Source organism: Thalia democratica, chromosome 6, assembly GCF_965202585.1.
Source record: "Thalia democratica chromosome 6, ktThaDemo2.hap1.1, whole genome shotgun sequence".
In the NCBI taxonomy this organism is placed as follows: domain Eukaryota; kingdom Metazoa; phylum Chordata; class Thaliacea; order Salpida; family Salpidae; genus Thalia; species Thalia democratica.
The window spans coordinates 46,899,194-46,923,052 of record NC_139170.1 but is presented as its reverse complement, the minus strand read 5'-3'; the positions used below and the strand labels follow the sequence as shown (position 1 = coordinate 46,923,052).

The following is a 23,859-nucleotide window of genomic DNA, read 5'->3' as shown; positions in this document are numbered from 1 at the left end:
ATTTGTCTCTCTTGAGAATTAACATTCAGATTACCCAAGTAACCTCTTTTGAAGCTATTATCCCGTTAATTTTCATGGTAGTTCAGAAAAATCCTCAACGTTAACAAAATCTTGAATATTGTAAATAAATAGTAGTTTATTGAACGACAAAAAATTATTTTTAAGAAATGTTTAAAGTTATGCATTAAATTAAAACAAGTTTGATTACTTAAACAATAACTTTTAATATTACTTATCAGAAAGGTTTGATGATCAAATTGGTATGATCAAACCTTTGTTAAACTTGAGCTTGGCATACGAAAGTCCAGGCTTCGGCTCTGTAGACTCTAGCCAATGTTTTCGTTGTTAATTACTAATTAAATTGTTGATCATTACTATTTCAGAAATAAAATTGAATCTCAAATTGCAAAACAAATTTTCGACAGTAGGAGGCATATTTGAATTATTTTATAAAATTTCGTATACATATGTGTCTTGTTTTTATGTTTTATTGTTCAAAATATATTTTCAACCAAAGGTATTGACTTGGGGACATTAAAAAAAAAACTTTTTTACAAATTGTATAATTTCAGGTTAGCAGCCTTTAATTTGAGTTCAGTTCTGAGTTATAAATATATTCAAAATTTTATATTCTTGTACTGATGTTTGATGTATATTTTTGTCGTTGACTTTTAACTGGTAGTTTCTTTGTTAGTTTAAAAGGAAACATAAAACGACAATTAATATTTAATAATAAATAAAAATATTTTGTTTTAACTTTTAAACTAACTTTAGAAAAACATAAATGTGTACACTTTAAAACTAGTTTATCTCTTTTATTGTTTTACTAGAGGTAATGCAACTCGACTGAATGTCTTTAAATTTGGAACTTCAAATCCATGTTAATTCAAAGTAAGTATATGTTGTTTCAGTACAACTTTTTTAACCATACTTAATTGAGGTTGTTTAACTAATAGTTTCTGTTATTTAAGTTTAAAAGTCCTTCAGAAACTACATTATTTTTAAATTTTTATTGTAAATCAGTAGGTTTAATACTGTTAGTGCTGAAGACTGTTATTATTTACTAACTTTATTTATTACAAATCTGACCTATTACCTTATAAACTTTTATTTGGTTGACAAAAGATCTTTTTTATTTTCAAAAATCGTTCTGTTGTTTTTTTATTTGAATCATAGTTTTATACATATAACTATTGATAATAATTACCAACATTAAGAAATACTATAAAGAGTCCTAACTTTTCGTTTAACAATAAAATCTTTAATATATTTCTTTTAAAATATTTCTGAACAAGTTGATTTTAGACCAACTGGTTTATAATATATATAACTATTTTCGATCCTGGATTTAAAAGAAGTGACAAACTTTATAGTGGTTGAAAAAAGTTTAGATTATCATTTAACTTAAGTTTATCTAAAAGTAGTTCTTGTTACTAAAATTTAACATAACAAATTCGAACACTTGACTATCATTTATTAATTCAACATTTGTTTTATTAGAAATTATTTATTTTATATTCTTTTAATTAACAAAAACACTTCTTGCTTTTTGACAATGAAGCTATGAAATTTTCAATCTTTTTTTACAATTAAATTCTTGCAATAATGTTTTGGTAGTTAATTATTTAAAAATAAATTAGGATAAAACATTGTAAAAAATTTCACTCAAAACATCTAAACAAGTATCTATTAAACAGCTGAAAAAAAATTTGGAAAAGTAATAAAAAACGTTAGTTATATAAATTCAAACAATTTAGAATAAGAGTACAGCTATACATCGATCCTTTGAAAATATTTTAATTTTTTAGTCATCTTTAAAAACACAACAATAAATTTTATTACTGTTTTAACCAATAAGCTTTAGCTAGTATATTTTTCTTCAGAAGTAGACTTTTAGTTTTGATTTTCCTAACCAAACATAGAAATTGCTTACACTAAATCACTGGAGAAATAGTTTTCAAACTTTAAAAATAAATAACAATACTTTGAAATATATAGATTTTTTTTACGACAGTATAAACTAAAAAATCGAAGTTTTTAAAGGCAGTGTACAATTTGTATCATACCAATAAATTACTTTTAAGAATTATCTAGCACACTTTTGAATTTTGTTAGTTTTCAAAAACCTAAGGAAATCTATAAAGTTCTTAATCTTCTCTATTTAAAGTGACATGTATTTCTAATTCTTTTTTACAGTTTGTTAAGAAGGCAGTGTACTACTTATAGAATATATTTTTAACACCTGCATAAACATTTTAACCATTTGTTTTTGCCAGTAACAAACACAATTAGTATGTATCCTCGACCATAATTCAGACAACATAAACGTTTTATTTTAATACCTGTTAGCTAGTACAAAATTTTAGAGTTAATTGCGAACTTAAACTAGTCGTTTTTTTTAATATTAAATACAAGATAGGTACAAGCTCTAAACAAAATTATCAAAATACATAACTGACCTATACCTAATAAGAGACAAATCTTTTAAGTTTAGCAGTAATTAGAAAAAGAATCATCGCATTTAATTAGGTTTTTATTACACTAAAAAGCTTTCAAAAGTTTTGTTGTTTTATTGTAAACTTTAAACTATTTAGTATTTCATTATAACTATTCTAAATTATTTTTTGTTCTTGTGATTGTTTTAAATATAACTCATATTTGAAAAATAAGATACAAAACTACTAATGCATACCTTTAAGTTTATCACATTGATATGTGTATACATAGATAGTTATGAAAAGTTAAGCGAATGAAAAATTATAAAAGTAAAACATATCAAAAAAATAAGTAGCGTTTATAAATTAATTAGGAATAGTCTTTTACTAATTGAGTTTAAAAGGAGGAAATTAATTTAAGTAAATCAGTTAAAGTATAATTAGAATTATTATAGCTCTCTTTTTTAATTTTTACAATACAGATTTTTTTATCTTAAAAATAAACCTACTTCAATAAATTCAAAAAACTGTCTTACTACTTAAATTAGTATATAAAAATTTTAATGTTATTTCCTCACTTAACGTAATCATGTGTTTAAACAAACAACTTAAACTGTACTATAAGTTTAAAGTTCTTTTATCTTTAATCAAGATGCTGTTTGTAAAGTAATATTACTTAGTATTTAACAAGTCAGATTAGTTTATTTTACTATTTTGTTTTTGCAGTTTAAAATTGTTATAGTATTGAAAAAAAAGTTTTACTCTTAAAGCTTTACAATACTTTTATTAGTTTAAAAAAAAACTACATAAAAAACTCTTCCTTAGTCTGATAAATATAAAGTCATATTTGTAAAACAACTTAGCTTTTCTTTTATTAATTTTAACATAGTTACAAAGTTTGAAAATTCTTTTTGAAAAGTGTATCAGAATCTTAAATAAACTTCTTAGCATTGTAAAATCTAACATTCTCTTAAATCAAAGATGAGTTCAGAAGCAACCGGTGGAAGTAATTTATGTTTTGTTATTAATAATTCTAGCTTTATAAGCAACTTGATAGTTATAGTTTTCGTAGATTCAAACGTTAAAAGTATTCGTAAATGTTCATAAAATTGAAAAAAAGTTAAAGAAGTTTAAAATTTAAAAAAGCTTGCCTAAAAGAACTCTTGAAATCACAAAATTGATAAGTGATAATTGATAGTTTTAATTGTTTTATTATTTCTAGATTGCAGCATTTGTTTGAAAAAGACTAATGAAAAACTGTCAAAATTTTGCAATTGCGTTCGTTAGTTTTTGATGTTTTACTTTTATAAAACTACTTTAAAATTGAAAAATAAAAAATGTTTTTTACTTATTTAATATTGGTCAGAATTCAAAGGCAAATAAGTAATTATTATTCTAGTAATTACTTGAAAGTCTAGCTTTTATTTAAGTAAGTTATGTTTAAATGTTTGAAAAGTTTTTACGCTTTTTTGATAAAATTGCAATAAATTTGTAAACCTTTGTACATGTGGCATTTTAAAAATCAGTTGTTTATAATAATATTGTATTATATAAATAACTTAACTTTTCTAATAGTCTATAGTTTTACTTTTAGTTATTTTAACTAAACTAACTTTGACTTTAGAACACAAAGTATACCAATAATTTAAATATATATTACAGATAACATGATGCATGAAAAATGCCTAATGAAATTGATTACAAAAAGGAGAGAGTTTAAATGTGAACCCTGTTCACATAGGTAAGTAAAAAAAGTTAACATAATGTTTTAAGTTTATAGTATGAAAAAAAATTTAGCTAAAAATTTTTGTTACTTAAAAACAATTCGAAGCTGAAAAACTTATAGGTTAACAGATCTAACTCTCTAACTTGCTTATTAACTAAATATAGTAGCATTAGATAAATCATTTGCTCAGTTTATTCAGTTTTCAGTAAATAATTGTTAACCAAATCTATAGGTACTCAATTGTCTATGACAAACAGAATTTTTTCGAAGCATTCAAAACTTACTTTGTAGGGCTTTCAAAAACAAGAACACTTTTAATATACATTGGAATATTCATTCAAATAGTTCAAGTATTTTCAGTAGTTTATATAGCAGCTACAACTTCAATGACTACTTTAAATAAAATATTGATGTGCATTTTTTCATACGCATTTTTACATGGCTTCATCTATGCAACTGGATTGTGAGTCTTTTGATATACAAAAAAATTATTTTTTTTTTATTTATATTATTTTGCAATATTTCTTAGTAAACTAGGCATAATATTGAATAAATACAATTTTTTATTTAGGCCTTACCAAATAAAATGCAATATTGTTGTCGGAGTTGAAGAAACTGCAGTTAAAGCTGAAAAGAATGATGAAAATAAAGCTGAGAAGGATGATAAAAATAAAGCTCAAGTTATAGATATTAAAAGTCTAGGTCTTGACAATCTAGGTTACATGGATACAGAGTTTTAAGAAGAAGAACATCGTTTTTGTACCATAAAGAAAAGTTTTTGAGTTTTAAAACTTAGTACAATAGCTTGAAATGTTCAAGATACAAAACATTAAAGTAACGGCTCTTCGTTTTTTCAAATCAAAATATTCTAAATATAAAAACTTTTTATATTAAAGCTCTAGAAATATACATAACTGTAAAATATTTTTTCAATAGAAATATAATTGGCCTTTTTTCTGTAACTTAACAAACTGTTTGTAGTGTATTTTTATACGTGAAATGTTTAATTTTACATTTTATCATTAATAAACTAAAAGGTGTTTTAATTTCGTTGTAGCAATTCTGCATAATCAGTTTATAATTTTATTAAGTTTGCTCTGTTTTCTACAATGAATAAAAGATTATAATGATTTATACATGAGTTTATTTTTTAAAGAAGCCATTTTTGTAAATCTAATACAATTTCCTCGATTTTTAGATATTTTTTAAGTCAAAATAACTTTTCAATTTTACAATTTTAAATTTAACTTATAAGGTATTTATATACTTTTTTCAAAAACAAACTGCTATAAACCAAATCATTAGTTATGTTGTCTTTAATTCTTTAAATACCTTTTTTATGATCATTTATAAATGGTGGATTAAAAAAACAAAGGCAAAAATTTATTTAAACAGTGTTTTTAAGGAATAGTTTTAATAAAAAATTAAAAATGTCGTCAAATTTTTTTTATAAGTACAATACTAGGGGATTTTTTTAATTGTTGTTGTTTATAGAAATAGTTTTTCTTAGTTACAGTAAACAAAAATAATTTTCTAAAGTGTCGTTTTCTCAGTTTCTCAAATTGAAAAATTATATCAAGCTTTACTGACTAATCTCAAATATAAGTGTTCCATTAATTTTGAAGTAAAAGTATAGAATTCAGTATTTTAATGATATGGTAGTTTTTAGTTTTATTTTAAATTTTACTAAAAATATTTAATTTACGGTACTTGATTTTCTCTAGTTGCTAGTATATTTTTTTTGTTATCTACAGAGTTTAAAATGTTTGTTTTTTAATAAACGAAATATCTTTTCAAAGTGCTTGTATAAGACTGTGACTGATTTTTTTGATGGTTCCATTTTTTGTTTTGTTTACAAAAGTAAAAGAATAAAATGACGATTTAAAGTAGTTATGTATTCAAAGTTTTATTTATGTAAGTTTAAATCTAAGAATAAACATAACTTTTGTCTTTCTGATCTCAGATGGTTTCAAAGCTTTAAAAAGAAACACACTAGTCTATAACCAAGTGCTTGAATTTATCTAAATTTTAAAAACAACTCTAAATAGTAAAGTGCAGTTTTAAGTACATTTTTTGAATTTGTAGTTGATTTTATTTAAGGTATTCATTTTTGTTAAAAAACTGTAATCCCCCGTATAAATAAACACATACAAAATGTTGCTATAAAATAAAACTACTTTGTTTGATAGATAACAACTAAAACCTTAATCAACAAACACTAAAAGAGTTCACTTATTTTAATATAACCAGTTATAAATAATTAAATAAAGATAATAACTCAAATAAAAATGTATTAAAGATTTTTTTTTTTGATAACTATTTAAAGTTTTTATTAAATTTATTTACTTTTTTTAAAATTCTTTGCTGTTAAGTTTTTTATGTATAAAATAATGTACACGTTACAAACTTTGCATAGCAAGTCGGTGAATTACCAAAAAATACTTTTATACTCTCAACAAAACTATGAGAGAAAAGTAACTTTACATTTATCTACACTAGGATTTCCCAAACTTAATTTCAAAAGGCCCCCTTTAACGAAATTCAAAAAGCTATGGCCCCCTCCAGAAAGATTTCTTTAAAAACTACCATTTAAAACGCCTAATTTTTTTTTTACTCTTCATCATCAATTCCAAGATATCTAAAGTATGTTTTAAACTATGGTCCTTTGTCTCCCCCTTTTATAGTTTATGGATCTCTAAATTTCCTAAAAATATTCCTGAATATCTAGTATAAGTTTCAAATTTACCACTAAAAATGCCGAAGGCCTTTTATTTTATATTTTTTGCTTTTCCAAATCAACTCAAGAATATCTAGCGTAAACTTCAAATTATGATATGATGGTCCTTTTGCTGTTATGGCCCCCTAATTTTCTGTAATGGCCCCACAATAGGAAACCCTGATCTACACTCTACAATTGCTCATAAACAGAGTTTTATTAATTGAATAACTTTTATTTATTTATCAACAGTTATATTTAATACAACACTTAAAAAATATTAAAAGAATTCTTAAAATATTATTTATTTTACTATACGATGCAAATAATAAATATATAGTTGTTTGTAACTATAAACTACAGGCAATTTTATAAAAATTCGAACTCTTTTTAAACTTACAAACTTATTTGTAACTTTTTTTTACAATACAAAAATTAGTTTTTAAATATGTTTGTTACTGTAGTAATATACTTACCAATCTGAATATAATTGTTAGAATAAATTTGCTTTAAATATATTTGCTTCAAATATATAAGGTTTTTTCTTCAAAACTATAGATTTAACAAAATTCTTCATCATTAGTTAATAAAAAAATATGTTCCTCGGTCTGTAAAAATATCTCTTTATCTTTGATAAATATGACCCTGAAATTATTTTTACTTTTTAGCTTATAAGTCCTAGACCTAACCCAAATACAAGTTTTATACAAAACTTTGTGGCTGTGGAGTGGTTACACACCTAACTCAAATTTATAATTTAATTAAACTTTAAAAGTTTTATGTTCTAAAAATTTATACTTGTAGGCACAAATATAAAAACAAGTAATTTTAAATAGTGTTATCAGCAATGTAAACAATACTTTATTTGAATAATGCAAATCTTTTAAGGTAGTATTCAGAATTTTTAATGAGCATTTTGTGAAATTAAGTAAAAAGTTTTTGATTTGTATAAAAAGACCTCACATATATTGAGAAAATAAAAGTTTTTTTTTTATGGTTCTAGAGTCTAGACATAATAATATTCTAAAACAGCTCTTAAAACACTTGCTTTCTTTTTCTTTGTTAAAATAAATTACTTGTCTACACTAAATATCAAAACAGCTTCTAACAACTTATTGCATATACTTTTAAAACTGTTTAACAAAACAAGATGCAATTTTTTTGTTACAAAAACAAACAACAGATATAAATGAATTATATTTGTCACAACTTAAACTTTAAATTTTAAACTAAAAATTTGTGAAGGTGATATAAGTTGAGCAAATATAATAATAATAGTTTTTATAATGTAAAACATGTTTTAGTTAAGTATTGCAAAAAAAATCTGATTTACTTATTAACTTTTATTGATAATTTAGAATTCCATACTAAACTTACAATACTATAATATAAAGACTTCTTAAATATACTTCCTTTTTCAAAGTACTTTTTTTGTATTACTTTACGTAAAAATATTTTTCACCTAGTAATCTATTCTACTTAGAAATTTTCAAGTCGTATATTATGCAAAACTTGGCAAGGTTTTAAAACCTCTGGTTTAATCGCAACTTTTCTTAATGTACTTTTGGTATTTAAGAAATAAATTTTAAAATGAACTTATTCAACAAATAAATTGATTTGAGTACAATTAAGTTTTATTTAAAATTTTAGATTGTCCTAATTTTTTAACTTATGTGCAAACACTTTATTTAGCTTCAACTTTTATACACACTTACTTAAAAAAGACTGTGTAAATTTTCTATTCACTTATTTTACGGAACACTTGGTAAAATTTATTTTGACAACTTTTAGGCTAAATCACGCTTGTATTATTCTCATGAAGGGCTACGAGTACTCGTCTGTATGTTATCTAGTTTTTATCAGAACACTTTGCATTACCTACAAAGCTTACTGTTATTTTCTTAAGAAGATATACGACTTTTTTGAACATGAAATTTTTTTAACATCAAGGTTTACAACACCTACTTGCTAGTGAAAATTATTTGGAAACATGTATAGTAAAATTTTTAAGCTGTCTACTAGTTTAACAAACTTTATGTAAAAACTTTTAAACAAATATTGAAAATGTTGTTATTAAAGGTTTCGACTTTTGTGCTTCTTAAACTGTAATTTCAGTCTGCACTAATTTAAAAATATATATACCACTCAGTTAATTTAATAACTATTTATTTAGTAACTCTTTAGTTTTGTAGTCAAACGTTTCCCAACTTTTAAAACAAAACTACGCCCAGCAGACGATAACTTATAAGCTTGTTTTACTAAAAATATTTGTCAATATGGTCGGTCTCTAAAATAAAGTTCTTTTAAATAATTGATGATTCAGTGATTTCAGAATTTTCTCAACTAAACACGTTTTTGGAGTACAGTAAAATATTTTATAAACACACAATTATATCAAAAAAAAGTTTTTATATAAAAAAAAACTTTTTATTTAAAAATTAATTGTTTTGTTTGCTTAATCCATACGTATGAGGGTTCATTGAAGCACTTTAAAAAAATATATAATTAAAATGTTACATCTAAATTTTCAAACACTATCACAAACTTTGGGATTAATTTTTAGTAAAAAAGCCCCCTTCCCACAAAATCAAAAAAATAATATAAAACAAGAACATTTAAGTTTAATATTGCTTAGCAGATGAGGACTAAATTTACTCAAGCTGTTTTAATTGAACTCAACAAATATATAACTTTTAATTACTGCTTCTACTTACACAGGAAGTTTTTATACAAATTATAACTTCAGCATGTTTTTGCAAATTCAGGCTTTTTCAATTTGAATAACCTTATCCAAGTATGAATGACTCAATCAATACTAATAAAAGCCTATTACATTAGAAACTCATACTATGAAATTAGTGATGTCTTAACCTTGCATATGGGATTAGTAAGGATAATCTATAACCACTGTTTTCAGTCTTTAAACTTACTGTTTGTTACTTATTAAAACACATCTATTAAACATTCCGACATGCAGATAGGATTTGAATTTTGGCAAAATCAGTAGCACTGACATTTTTTTTTATACTTGAATAAGGGTCAAATTCAATAGAAACAATGTTTTAATTTTATTTCTACAATTTTAAATTTACCTGAACAGAGTATAATCAAATAATATGCAAGTATTTAAAAACAGTCCCAGTATTTTTAATCTATAATACATGCAACCAAGGCATTTGTATGGATAGCACTCAAGTTATGAACCCAATTCTAACCTATAACAATAAAGTGTGGACTTATTTACACCTAGTGCAAAATAATGAATACAGGGTTGCCACTAATTTTTTCCAATTTTTTCCAGATTTTCCAAATTTCTTCCAGGTTTTTAAAAGTACACATTTTTGGGTCTATTTTTAGTTTAAGTTAATTTCTATTTAAGAAACTGTGTTAAATAGATTAAAAGCATTAAAAATATACTGTAAAGTTACTTTAAATATGTTTTTTAATAAAAAAAAAATTTTTGATGATGACAAAATATCTTAATTATATGATAAATTTTTTGTGTCAAATCAAAATTTTACAACTGAAAATTCTTAAAGTTATTAAAGATTCCAGGTTTTTTGATCAAATTTCCAGGTTTTTCCAGGTTATTTTAGCCTAAATTGACAAACTCCAGGTTTTTCAAGGTAAAATGGCAACCCTGTGAATATCACTAATTTGAAAATGACTCCGCATAATTTCAATTATTTTAGTATTGATTATCAAACAATAGATATTTATAAGAAACCTTAATGCACATTGGATGTAGTATATTAACCACAATGTAAGATGAATTTTGTAGCTTTTTCTCAGAAAACATATTTAGATAAATAATTAAGATTTCTTTTAAATGAAATATTTCTGTAAGTGCATGTAAGTTTGTTGTAGATTAAATGGTTGATTTATTTATATTAATGTAAATGAAGTCCAATACAGTTTATTCTCACAAGACGTGTTTATTACAATGAATAATATAGAAAAATTTATTCACAAAAAAGAAATGGAAGTTCAATTTAATTTGGTTTTTCATTCCAATTTTAAAAATTTATATAGTATAGCTTAGTTTTTATTCATAATTTCAATACTTCAACGAAATCATTATTAAAGTCATAACGTATTTAATTTATATAAAAAAATTTTCATCAAACATCAAAACAAACTTTAATGCTAAATAAAAAAAAGTGGTGGAATTTATCAACAACAATATCAACTCATAATTTGACCTATTTGTTTATCTACACTCAAAATAAAGAAGAACAACTTTTGGGGTGTTGTTAGGATGCATCCATGGCAACCTATGACGTTTCCATGGCGTCTCCACCTGCGTTACCATGGGGAACGCTACCTTCCTCGTCATTGTAAATGTTCTCTGCCATTTGCCACACCTGATAACACAATATTTGTTTTCAAGTTTATTTTTGATTTTAACTTATGTAGTATACAGAGGAATCCTCATAGATACTGGATTAAACAGTTCGTTTGAATTATAAATTACTTACAACAAAAACTGAGCCGAAAAAACTTAACTTGATAATCTTTTAACGCTAATAAATTGACCCATAAAACTGCAGGGCATTGTTCTTTTTTACAGAATACCAATTTAAACATTAAGTGAACTATGAAACAAATCGTTAAAAATATTCTGATTTTATTCATCCTCACTTATTGAGTCCTACCGGTTTATTATAAGACATATGTTTAATATTTTCAAAATATTTTTTGTAATTTAACTAAATTGTTTTTTTTTTAATTTAGCCTCACTGAGACCAATTTAGCCGGACATTTTTTCAAAGTAACTAAAGTCCCCTTTAGAAGTCATTTTAGGTATTGGGGGGGTCTTGATTTGTACTATTGTAGTCTCCGACTTCAACCAGCTTTATCTCAATAATATTTTGAGCTTAAAAATCTGCGAAAAGCAACTCATAGCTCAGTAATAACTCAACAAATCAAGATTGAATTGTGAAAAAGATGTTTTAAAAAAAAGTTGATAATTTGATAATATTGTGAAAAATAAATTCACATCTCAATTTGATCTTAAAAAGATTTCTCAATTTTTTTTAATCAAAAATTTTCAAGAATTTGAACTGAGAAAAACTGAGATTCTCAAATTTTTTAATAATAAAACCGATTTAGCCGGACGTTTTTCAACTTAAAAAAAACTGATTTAGCCTGACGCGCACGAACCCTGTATAATCCTTGCAATCTGAACAAACCACCCACTTAATTATTATACTAATAATAAAACTAATATTCAAATAAACAACCGACTTATTCATTATTATCAACAATAAAACAAATATTCAAATAAACAACCAACTTATTTATTATTATTAACAAGAAAACAGAAATTCAAACCAACAACCAAATTATTTATTTTTAACAACAAAACAAATATTCAAATAAACAAGAATTATTTATTATTATTAACAATAAAACAGAAATTCAATAAAACATCACACTTATTTATTATTATTAACAACAAAACAAATGTTCAAATAAAAAGCAACTCATTCATTATTATCAACAATAAAACAAATATTCGAATAAACAACCAATTTAATTATTATATTAACAATGAAACAAATCTTCAAATAAACAACCGACTTATTTATTATTTTTAACAATGAAATAAATATTCAAATAAACAAATAACTTTTTTTATTATTATTATTAACAACAAAACAGATAATCAAATAAACGAGCCTTCATAATATCACCTGAACAAACCACCCACTTTATTATATTAAGCTAACAAACATTAATTAACATCCCTGCATGATATTATTCTCACTGAGTTAAAACAAACCAGATAAAATATAAATCTATTATTTTTTTAATATATATATATATATATAATCAACATACCTGCATGATATTGTCCTCACTGACACTGCAAACCACCCACGCCTCGTTGGCGTTCCACGAGAAATCAGATATTTTAGCGGTGTGCCCTCCGTGCACGAACAACAACTCGGGAGGACCTGTTTTTTTATTACCAAATAAATATAAATAGTATAAAACATGTTTTTATTAACAAAACGCGTTTTTTTCTATTTGTTTTGAATAACAATCACCAAACAAGTTTAAATTATACCAAGAACTATTTTTTTATATAACTACTTCCTTGATTAATTATTCATTTTAAACAAAGTTTATCAAATAAAATAGTATATATAACTATTAAATTACTTTTTTTTTTAATATAACTGTTTCCCTATCCTAATAGGTGGGACGATTTGTCAGTCAAGTTAAAAAAAGAAATTGACATAAAATTCAAAATGCAAACCTTAACTAAGTTAAAACGTATAAACACTGTTACGTCATTAAACTAAGATTTCCTTGAGGACAGCCTATCTGCTTTAACATTTACTTTGCAAAAATAATATAAAAACCTTCAGCGCCCTTAAATTTAATTATTTAAAAGGCCCTCAAGTGTGTGCCCAGTGAAGTTTTTATTTTATTAATTTTTTTTTCAACAGCATATAATTAATTTATTTATTGACATCTGGAATTTATTACCAAATTCAAAATTAATTTTATACTTGTCAAGTTTTTTTGTTAAGTAAATATAAAACAAACAAGCTCTCCACAGATACACAGCTTATTTTAAATTCGTTTCGACTCGTGTTTTATTTTGTTTACGTTTAAAAAAAGCAATGATGAGCTTTTTGCTGGGAAAGGAAAGCACATTTTGAAAACAACATTTGTTCTAACAATAAAATACAATAAATTTACTTATTTAAAAGGCCCTGAAGTGTGCCCAGTTAAGGTTTTATTTTATTAATTAATTTTTAAGAATAATATAACAATAATAATACACATACCGTCTTCGGCGTCTTCCGAGGACTGCTCCTCGCCGATCTTGGACAGGTCCCACACGTTGAGACGGCGGTCGGTGCCGCTGGACGCCAGGATGGTCTCGTTGTGGGGCGACCATTGGACCTGTTGCGATTTTTTTTAGTGTAAATTATCAAATAAAAACAGACAACACTAAACGCAGTTTGTGGGGCGACCATTGGACCTGTTGTGATTTTTTTTAGTGTTAATTATCAAATAAAAAAGACATTGAACACGGTTTGTGGGGCGACTGTAGGACCTGGAATTAAGTTTGATGTGATTATTGTATACAGTGAATAGATTATTGCATATCTTAAAATAAAAATACATAATAGTTTACAAACTTAACATTGTCTCGTTGTATGTTGGGAAGTAATTATCCTTTCGCGTGATTTTATCTACCTTAATGTTTACTGTTGTTTTTTAAAATTTAACTGTTGTTTAAGGGCATAAAGGGAGGATACATCTTGATTTTTACAAGTTGATCTTATTTTATAGTTTTATCTGAGCTATCAGATATTTTTAACCGCTTGAAAAAATTCAAAGTAACTTTTGAGATATGAGTGATCAAAGTCGGTGACCTCAATAAGTTCCTAATGGAAGGCGCAAACTAAAAACGCGAAAAAAATCCATTTAACTAAAAATCTGTCTTCTCCTTCATTTTTTAAGCAATCTTCTTAAATTTTTCACAGAAAGTGTATTATTAAATTTTTAAAAGATAGAATAAATTTTTTATTAAAAATAACACCTAGTTTTTGTTTTTTTATCTGAAATTTTTATATTTTAATATTTTAAAAATTCCAGCATTCAAAGTCTTTTGAACTGTAAAAGGTTCGTTTCCTGAAAATTTGAGGTCTGTAGCTCAAAAAATGAAGGAGAAGTTAGATTTTTAGTGAATTTTTAAATTTCCGAGAAAATTGACCCACAAAAATTTGCGGTCTATACGTTTGTATCGAAAATTTTTTATAAAAAATACAATATTTCAAAAGCTAAATAAGATTTTTAGTTGTATAAAAAATGGCTTGTAGTTTGTACTTCAAGATTTCATGTATATTCATGCTATTTTTTAGTAAAAAAAATGTTGGACCCCCTTATGCCCTTAAATAGTCAAGAAAATATTGTTTAAAAGAAAATTTCAGTATTGATTCTTGTTTTAGTAATCATTTTTAGTTAACACATAACTGCGGCTTTATCTTGGAAATTAAAAAACAATTTTTTATACTTGTTGCGAAGTTTTAGATATAATAAAATAAAACTTATCATTTAAGTATATTTTCAAATTTTGTATCTAAGGCTTGAGCAGATTTTTAAGAAATTTTCCATATCTAATGCAAAAACTATTCTTTGGTTAGGAATTCAAATTAGTCTAACTGTAATAGTTAATTTAAGTTTTTCTTGGTAAAACTGATAGACAAATTAACCTAGTGTAATTCAAGTAAAAATATTCATTTGTACGCTTGTTTGAATGATTTGATAGTCCATATTTTAAATTATTTTTCTTTAAGCCTTGTGATAGACTTTCAAAATACTTGATTTTCGGTTATAAAAAATAAAATACTAAAACTCAAGTCTAATTTCCAGTTCTGTTTAAGATTTAGAGTGAATTTCAAACTGCGTTAAAAATGTTTTTACTTTTAAGACTATAAAGAAACAAAAAACTTCTTGTTAGCAAAACTAAATTGGTCAGCATACTAATAAAATTAGATGTTTTTGATAAGAAATACTTAGAATTTGTTACTTAAATGGTCAATCATTGATTAAGGGAATAACAAAATTTCACTATAATTTCAAATGAATCCAGTTTTCTCAACTCTTTAAAACGAGATTTTGAAAACTATGGCAGGCCGAATTCTCAAGTCTTCATTAGATTTAAACAAAGCGAATAGTTTTTAAAAACAATACCATTATTTCAAGTAAAATCAGTTTTGCCAACTTATGATAATTTGCTTGAAAATAATTTCCCAATATTTATGAAACTTTACAAAAATAAAGTTGACCGTGCTTTTTAAAATATTGTTCAACTCTTTAAAACCATCTCTCAATTTGAATGAACTTTTTAATGGTAATAGTAAGTTCTTGTTGGATAACCACGAACTTGTAGTTATATCAAAAAAAAAACTGGTTATTAAGATAGGTGCATTACAATTTTAACAACAACTATATTTAAAACAATTTAGATTGCATCACTACGCAAGTATGTTTAAGAGTTAAACAATAATTTATCATTTTCAGGTTAAGATATATTTTCTTGTAAAACCTTTTAGCAAGTTTAATGATGCATTTTTATAAACTAAGACTAAAACTAAGACATAATGACAAAACTGAGAGCTATTATAGTAATAAATTTGTTCATAACAAAAAAAAAATGGATCATTTATTTTTTATGATCTGTTACTTTTCTTTAGATGCATTAAGTATATTCAAGTATGAGAAAACATTCTTATATTAAAAACAATAAATAAGCAAACACAAGAAAAAAACTTTATAGTTATCTTATGTCAAAACAAAATCAGAAAATTTCATCTTTAGAGTTTACTTAAGTCAAGATAGCTTGGGTAATGTGTAATTTTGAGAACTTAATTAATTGGAAAAAATATGTATCATGGAAGTTTAAATGCCGGGAAAAACTACATATGCAACCAACCTGGAAAATTTCGTCCTTGTGGCTCTCGAAGGAGTGCAGTTTCAACTTCAAGTTCCTCAAATCCCACAATGCAACAGTCTTGTCTGCACTACCGGTCGCCAGTATGAACTCACTGTAAAATTAATCATTATGGTATTTTTATATTAATATAAACTCAAATATCAGAAAACTTCCAACGACTTGTCACCATGACATTTCACCTTGCAGTCTTTAATTTTAAATTTGTTTTTTATAATAAACCCAAATGTAATGGTCAAAGGGAGAGTCGGTTTGAAATAAATGTAGGAAAAAGTTGATTTTTTGTAAATAATGCTTTTTATGCATTCAAAAGAGAATTATCAGATAATCTTCAACAAAACAGCCAAACTCATTCTGTAATGGTTGGATAACAGACAGTTTTAACTTTAAATCTGTTTGTACCAACTAATTATTTATTCTAACTTACTTATTTACCAAGCTAACTTGTTTATTCAACTCATACCTGTAACAGACTGACTTTCTGACAGAGTATAATTTCTAATTTAGTTGAACAATTTTTACCTGTTTATTGTTTATTAACAACTTTAGTACTTGACCAAATTCATACCTGTAAGGGTTGCAAGCGGGTTTAAGTACTAAATACTGAAGCGACCGTTTGTGGGTTAAGTTTGAAAAAAGTTTATTCAACTCATACCTGTAAGGGTTGAACGAGAGGCAGTTGACTTCGGCGGTGTGGGCGTCGACGATGTGGCTGGGCTTGTTCTTGTCGTTGTTCCTGGTGTCCCAGATCATCAGCTTCTGGTCGTCCGCAACCGACCCGAACAGCGAATCGTGCAGCAAGTGCCACGACACGTCCTGTTTTTGAGATTTGAATGAAATAGATGCAGCGTGGCCGTTGGTTTTGAGAAATTTCGAAGCATACGTTTCAGGGTCCATTTTTAGTTTAAAGTTAAGTTTAAGTCAAATAACCGTGTTAGCTAGTATAACAACATTGAAAAGATACTGTAAGTTACTCAAATAGTTGTTAACTGATTTTTTTACCTAAATGATAGATTGTCGTGTCAAATCAAATTTTATTACTCAACATGTAAAAGTTGTTTGAAATTCAAAGTTTAATTTTAGCCTAAATTATCAAATTCTAGGTTTTTCAAGAATTTGAGGTTTAGTTAGAGTTGTTACGAAAAATATCAGCGAAAAAGTTATTTTTTATGCTTTAAGGTGCCATGAGGAATAGGTGTCAAGTTTGCACAAGCGGACAAAATTGCACGGGTTGAATTTATTATTTTATTTTTTACTGTTACCCCTAACTTTTACCTTCTCAATAACTTTTTTTTTTTATTAATTAATCTTCCAGTTTTTTTTTACTCTCGTGCAAAAATGACCTTCCGTGCAAAACTGTAACTCGTGGAAATTTATCTTCATACAATTTTGACCCATTCCCGCCATGAAATGTACTGTTTATGAGATAAATTAAATTTAATAAAAATCAAAGTAAAACGTTTTTGGTGGTGTATTTTTCAAAAAGTTGACATGGCCATGGTTACCACAGATCGGGCTGAGAAAAATTCTTTGACTTTTTTCTGACTTTTAACTAAAATTTTCCCGACTTTTCCAAATCTTAACTCTTAGTTAAACTTATTCTTAAATACATAATCAAACACTATCATTTCATTACTTTTGAACCATCTGTGTATGATTGATGTATTTGCAATAAACAGCTCTATCAGCAAAATACTTGTATCTTCTAACTTAATACAGTTAGAAGTATGTATGCATACATATAATCTTTAACTATTTTTCTGGATGTAATAATTTCATACTATTTTCAAGCAGAGCTTTGTTAATACTTAATTTAGTTCGACCTCCGCCTGGTCATTGTGCAACACAAAAAAATGGTTGCAATAACTTTTCGAGAGAAGATTTGGCAGGAAATGTTAATGTTTCAAAATAGAGCTGGTCCAAACAATCTTCCTTTTGTATGAAGCTTATTTACTATAATGCATTCATTGGACAATTTACCTTTGGACAAAATCTAAATTGTTCAATGCTAGTATCACCTTCTGAGTTGGAGCACATTTTTTTACTATGTTAAGGAGTGCACAATGTTAGCAAAACGCTTAACAATTGGGACTATTAATTTTTCAAGGCTATGCGGATTTAAGCGTGACATATTTTTTTACAAATGTACTTCCAATAGCCATTCTGCTCAGGAGATTTTCAACCGCTTTTGAGACAAATAATCTATTTTTTGTTGTTGAAATGTAAGACCTTTTGTTCTTTAACTAGGTCTTTTTTCCTCAAGTTTGCAAGCAAATTGGTTGCAGCACAACCAAGATCAAGGACAGGTTTTAGGGAAACTTGATCATGTAATTCAACTTTGAATAACTGGTTAAGCTGAGGTTCGTAACTATCACGTCTTTCATAATGATGCACAGCAATTTAACTATCAAGCACGAAATGTTCTCATGCATCAAAGCAACAACAGGCTGGGTACTCTGGTACAATGACAAAAATGGCTGCATAAGAGATATTATATAACTAAAGAAATGAAATAAAATTTTTGTGTATATATCACAGTTTCACTATGGAAGTGTTCTTGCCATAGATCATCAATACTAAAGAGCATAAAAAACTGCTTGTTCAAGTATGGTAGTTGTTCAATATGTTAATAGAAAAACTTGCAGTTTTACAAAGGATATTTTATTAATTTATACCAGATGAAGGCATTGGAAAATAATGAATTTTGTGAACTAATCTGACAAAATCTGACCTTTGTTTTAATTTAGTCAAATTTCCTGACTATTCCTGACCTTTTTTCAAAAACCCCTATTTTTTCCTGACTTTTGTAATTTTCTTAAGTTTTTCCTGACTTTTCCTGATTTCCTGACCCTGTGGCAACCCTGCATGGCACATGATATTTTCTCAACTATGTTCTTTAAAACCTTAATTTTAAATTTGCTGATCATAAGTAGCTTATCTACTTTATTAATAAAATTTTTATGAGATATATAAGTATTGAATAGGCTATGTATGAACTGAATATTTGTGCTTATTTTTATTAATTTGTTCATTTTATTAACAGATGATGAATCATTTTGAAAATTAATATACTACAAGAAAAACTTTTTAGTTAATACTTAGTTTTAATTTTTATGTTTAAAAAGTGTAACTTGGTTTTGTATACATTAGAGGACATTAATTCATCCAAGGGTTCAGATTTTAGTCGCTAAAAACAGCGAACTGTGCAATAAACACCAGGGTTGTCACTCTTTAAAGCTGAGACGCCAGTCTGAGTAAGCGGAAATTATCCTCAGTGAGCAAAAAGAAGCTCGAGTCTAAATATCTTAAGTAGTACGAGTTTAAAATAAACTTTTCAACTTTAAAGAACCAAAAACTGAACAAATTCAAGTTATAATCAATCTTGAATACTTAAGAATTATAATAATAACATTAAGTTTTAACACTTAAAGAAAAACATAACCCTTAATTTTAATAAGGTTTCAAATAGTAAAAACTAGCCTGAGTGTGAGGCAATCTTGTTAAGTTTTTTTAATAATTAATAACCAAGTTAATTGAAAAATTTCAATCTTCATAAGAAAAGTAACATTTAAAGGATATTGCATTTTTGTGATGTAAATTAGAGTGTAAAATTTGTGTACAAAACCCCAAAAAAGCTTGAAAATTTTCTTTATATTTTAAATTCGTTCTAATACTACTAAAAACCATTTTTATAAATATTAATCTAACTAATAATAACCTCAACGACAGCAGTGTGCCCGGTGTAGACACCCATGGCGTCCAAAATCCTTCCCTCTTTAGGGGTTCCACCCACGTCCCACAAACATATAGTGTGGTCGTCACTAGCGCTCAACAACCTTTGAAATATATATTATCAAGCATTTGTTATGTTAATATTTTTTTTAATTCTAATGGAAAGTATAATAATTCTAATGGAAAGTAATAGAAAAAGGATCTTTTTCACTTTCAAATTTTTTATTTTTTATTTAGGGGATAATACAACAAGGTACAAGTTAAAAAACACCAAACAAAAATATCAAGCTTTCTTGAAAAAATAAAGACCTACAAAACTGAATTTTGTTTTGCAAACACAACACCAAGTAGACTCAAATCAAAATGCTTAGGTACCTGCCGCTCAGGTTCGGGTTCCACGACAACCCGTACCCCTCCTTCTGGTGGCCCCTCAACCTCAGGTCGGGGTTGCACTCGCCGCTGGGGTCGGGCTTGCTGGGGTGCTTGGTGTAGTCGAACACCAGCACGTCACTGGAGGGCGTCTTCGTGCCGATGATGTACGGGTTTTGCGGCATGTACCTGCGAAAATACAACATCTTGTTTACTGTTTCATTTATCGATTGAAAACTTAATTGAACTGTTAGTTTTAAACAGAAAGATGAACTTTTTTGTTTCAAGTATTAAGCTGATCAAATAGATTAAAACTTGCAACAAATCTATATTTTTAACTTGGCCGCATCAGTTTAGGACTAGAAAAAAAATATTTTATGTAACTAAGAAAGTTTCTGAGGATTCAAAAAAACTTCCTGATTAAACTTTTTAATTAATTTAGAATGGTATTATTGTTTTTTTTTTTTTTTCAAAAAAAAAAGTCAGTTTAAATTAATTTGGTTACAAAAAGCATTAGATAAAACACCTTACAAAACATAACCTTTATTCGAAACCAACATTTTATTGGCTTTAACTCGTAAATTATACTGAAGGTATAATAAGTTTCAACTTTTCTTTTAGTAGTTTACCTGGTCTTAAGCACAAAATTGTATCATAACAAAAACAGTTTCCATGATTTAGAAATACAAATATTAAATTCCTTCTCAGTAATTTCATTGTAAATCAAGTAATTAAGTTCTTAAAGTAAATCAAAACAGTTTACCAACATACTTAGATTATAAAAAAAGATTTCACATATTTTTTATTTACTTTTTTTTGTAATTTATGATAAAACTAAGATGAGTAACCAAGAATTGCTTTTTCATCTAAAAATTTATCAACTTAAACCAAAACAGTAGCATAATTAGTTAAATTCAACTTAAGCTTATTGGTCTGAAAAGTAAAGCAATTCAAGTTTAATTGTGTTCCAAATAAATAAATTTAAACGGGCAATTAAACTATGATTAAATCAATCTCTAATTCAAAATATCAAAAAAAAATGATATTCACCTGGCCCTGTTGACCTCTCCCTCGTGGTTGATCTTGATCTCAATCTCGATTTTGCCGCTGACACTGCCAAACCCCCCGAACTCTCCGCGCTCCTGGTCGTAGTTGGCCGCCTCCATCTGGGCGTCCTCCATAGGCAGCTGCACCTGCGCGATGATCAGGTGGTTCTGCTCGTCCGAGGTGTGCGTGCCCAGGATCATGCGGTGCTGGGTGTACTCCTTGCCCTCCGGTTTTGACACCTTTTTGTTTTTCGAGGTGATTTTGTTTGATTTTTTTCTTTTAGTCGGTACGGTTGGCCTTACGACAACCCGTTTCTAATATGACAAACAAGAAAGGAAAACAAAATTTAGTATTTATTTTTTAATTTGTTTATCTTTGTTGTTCTATGTTAAGTCTAATAGGAATTTTTAAACCATAAATATTAAAATTTTAAGCATTTATTGGTATAAGTTTGTTATTTTGTTCCTTGCCCTCCTGTTTGGACATCTCAAGTGATATCGTTGGATTTTTTGTTCAATTTAGCTTTGATGTGCTCTACAACCAGCTTCTAATATGACAAACAAGAAAAGAAAAAGGAAATATTGATTTGTTTTTGTGTTTAACTTGTTTGCTTGTTGGCTGTTTTATTAAAATCATTTTAAGTATTTTTTGCTACGCCTTGAAATAATTTTGAAGAATAGTATTAATGAAAAAACATACAAAATGTTGAGACTTCTATTTAATGCTGAGACTGGTATGTCAAACAAATTCGCTGGGACAGTTTTCAATAGTAGAACAATTTTCTCAAACATCTTGAATGGCTACTAGAAGATGATGAACATTTGACATGAAAACTTTTAAAAAGTACTAAAGATGACTTACTTTATTTAGAATATTAAAATATTTTTTTTGACTTCTTTAAAAGTTTTTTTATTTTAGTTTGTATTATCAATTTTCTAACATTTGATTTATCTAAACGTGGAAATTTTTTATACTTTTAATAATAAGTAATCTTGTAAAAACAATAGAGTAATTACCTCTTGCAACCACTGTGAGGTGAGACTTTCAAATAATTAATTAAATACTTAGTTATTGAGTAGTATGTATATAGGTTTTTTTTTTATCTTTTCATCCAGTTTTAACACTTTGCAATATCAATATTACTATTCTTCGAGTAAAAAATTACTTTTTTTTATAGTATATTTTAATTCTTTAAAATCTACATATATGACAAAACAACTTATTAATTTTTAGTCAAAATGTTTTTTTAAGTTTCCATTTTGGCAACCATTTTGAGGTTAGACTTGGCCACTCAACGACAATGTTCTAATTACAATAAAACTGGTAACTTACTGTTGATCAAAAAACAAAAAAGTTTGATGTTACACTACATAACTAAGTTGTCTAACCTCAGGCGACCACTGTGTTCAACTTACTCAAGTCATTAAACTGGTGTTAAATTGAAAAACTACGAACATTCATTATAACATTAAAAAACAGTCATTATCAAAAAAAGTTCCATCTGACCTCTGGCAACCACTGCGAGGTGAGACTGGGCCACTCAAGGGCGTGGGTCATGACCATGTCGTAGAGGAAGGGCGTGTTCTTCTTCCATATCTTGTACTCCTCGTTCACTACCCTCTCCTCAACTGCTTCCTCGTAAGTCTCCTTTTCACCCATTGTTACTTGCTAGTGTACAATATATTAAATAGCTGTGATGATATGATGTTTATTGTTACATTTAAAATAATTCTTTTCAGTTGTTAACAAAATTACTATAAAATTTAAACAATAATATTAACTTAAAACATATTAAACAGCTGTAATAAAAAATCTTTTCTGTAACTTAACTATTGTTTTTCTTCAAACTTTGAGCAATGTTCTTGAATTGTTATCAAATCTTTTAAATCTTTTTTTATCTTTGACCATTAGTATATCATTATAATTATATTAATCATTATAAAACCTTTTTTTTCTTTTAATCGGTAACTTTATTATTTAAAAACTTCAATCATGAGAGGTTTAAAACTTTCAAGAAATACTTCCTGGAAACTTGAAGCTTTGATTTTTATTTAGAAGTCAGCAGATTTTTAAAAGTGAAAAGGCAGTTTTTTGTAACAAAATTAAGCCACTATAGTTTAAAGAAAACATTTAAAAATATATACAATATTTTTGTTTTAGTTATCTTAAAATTAACCATATTGTTTGCTCACAATTAATTTTCAAGTTAATTAGAAAAACTCATTGTAAAACTTTTTTTATTTGCTTTTTTTGCACATTATTTTAACTTAAATTTTTATTTAGAGATTAGGCCAAAAATATTGTTTTGGAAAAGTTTTGGCCTAAGTGACCAAAACTTAGACAGAGTCAAATCAAG

General features: G+C 26.6%; 1 protein-coding gene across 1 annotated transcript; it reads right to left on the bottom strand.

The window, feature by feature from the left end:
* Positions 1 to 10,777: 10,777 nt before the first annotated feature.
* Positions 10,778 to 23,190, bottom strand: LOC145838372 (histone-binding protein RBBP4). The gene is made up of 9 exons (XM_082945951.1): positions 23,010 to 23,190; positions 21,507 to 21,742; positions 20,463 to 20,645; positions 20,074 to 20,191; positions 17,011 to 17,171; positions 16,338 to 16,449; positions 13,681 to 13,798; positions 12,722 to 12,837; positions 10,778 to 11,241 (listed from the first exon to the last, which is right to left on the bottom strand). The coding sequence occupies exons 1-9, from the start codon at positions 23,160 to 23,162 to the stop codon at positions 11,152 to 11,154; spliced, it is 1,287 nt and encodes a 428-aa protein (XP_082802077.1). The 5' UTR covers positions 23,163 to 23,190; the 3' UTR covers positions 10,778 to 11,151.
* Between the last annotated feature and the right edge of the window lie 669 nt (positions 23,191 to 23,859).

Coding starts and splice junctions, on each gene's coding strand:
- LOC145838372 (XM_082945951.1), bottom strand. CDS start 23,162: ATGGGTGAAAAGGAGACTTACGAGGAAGCAGTTGAGGAGAGGGTAGTG. Junction 20,646..21,506: donor GGAGAGGTCAACAGGGCCAG/GTGAATATCATT, acceptor GTATTTTCGCAG/GTACATGCCGCAAAACCCGT. Junction 12,838..13,680: donor CTCGGAAGACGCCGAAGACG/GTATGTGTATTA, acceptor ATAAAAAAACAG/GTCCTCCCGAGTTGTTGTTC.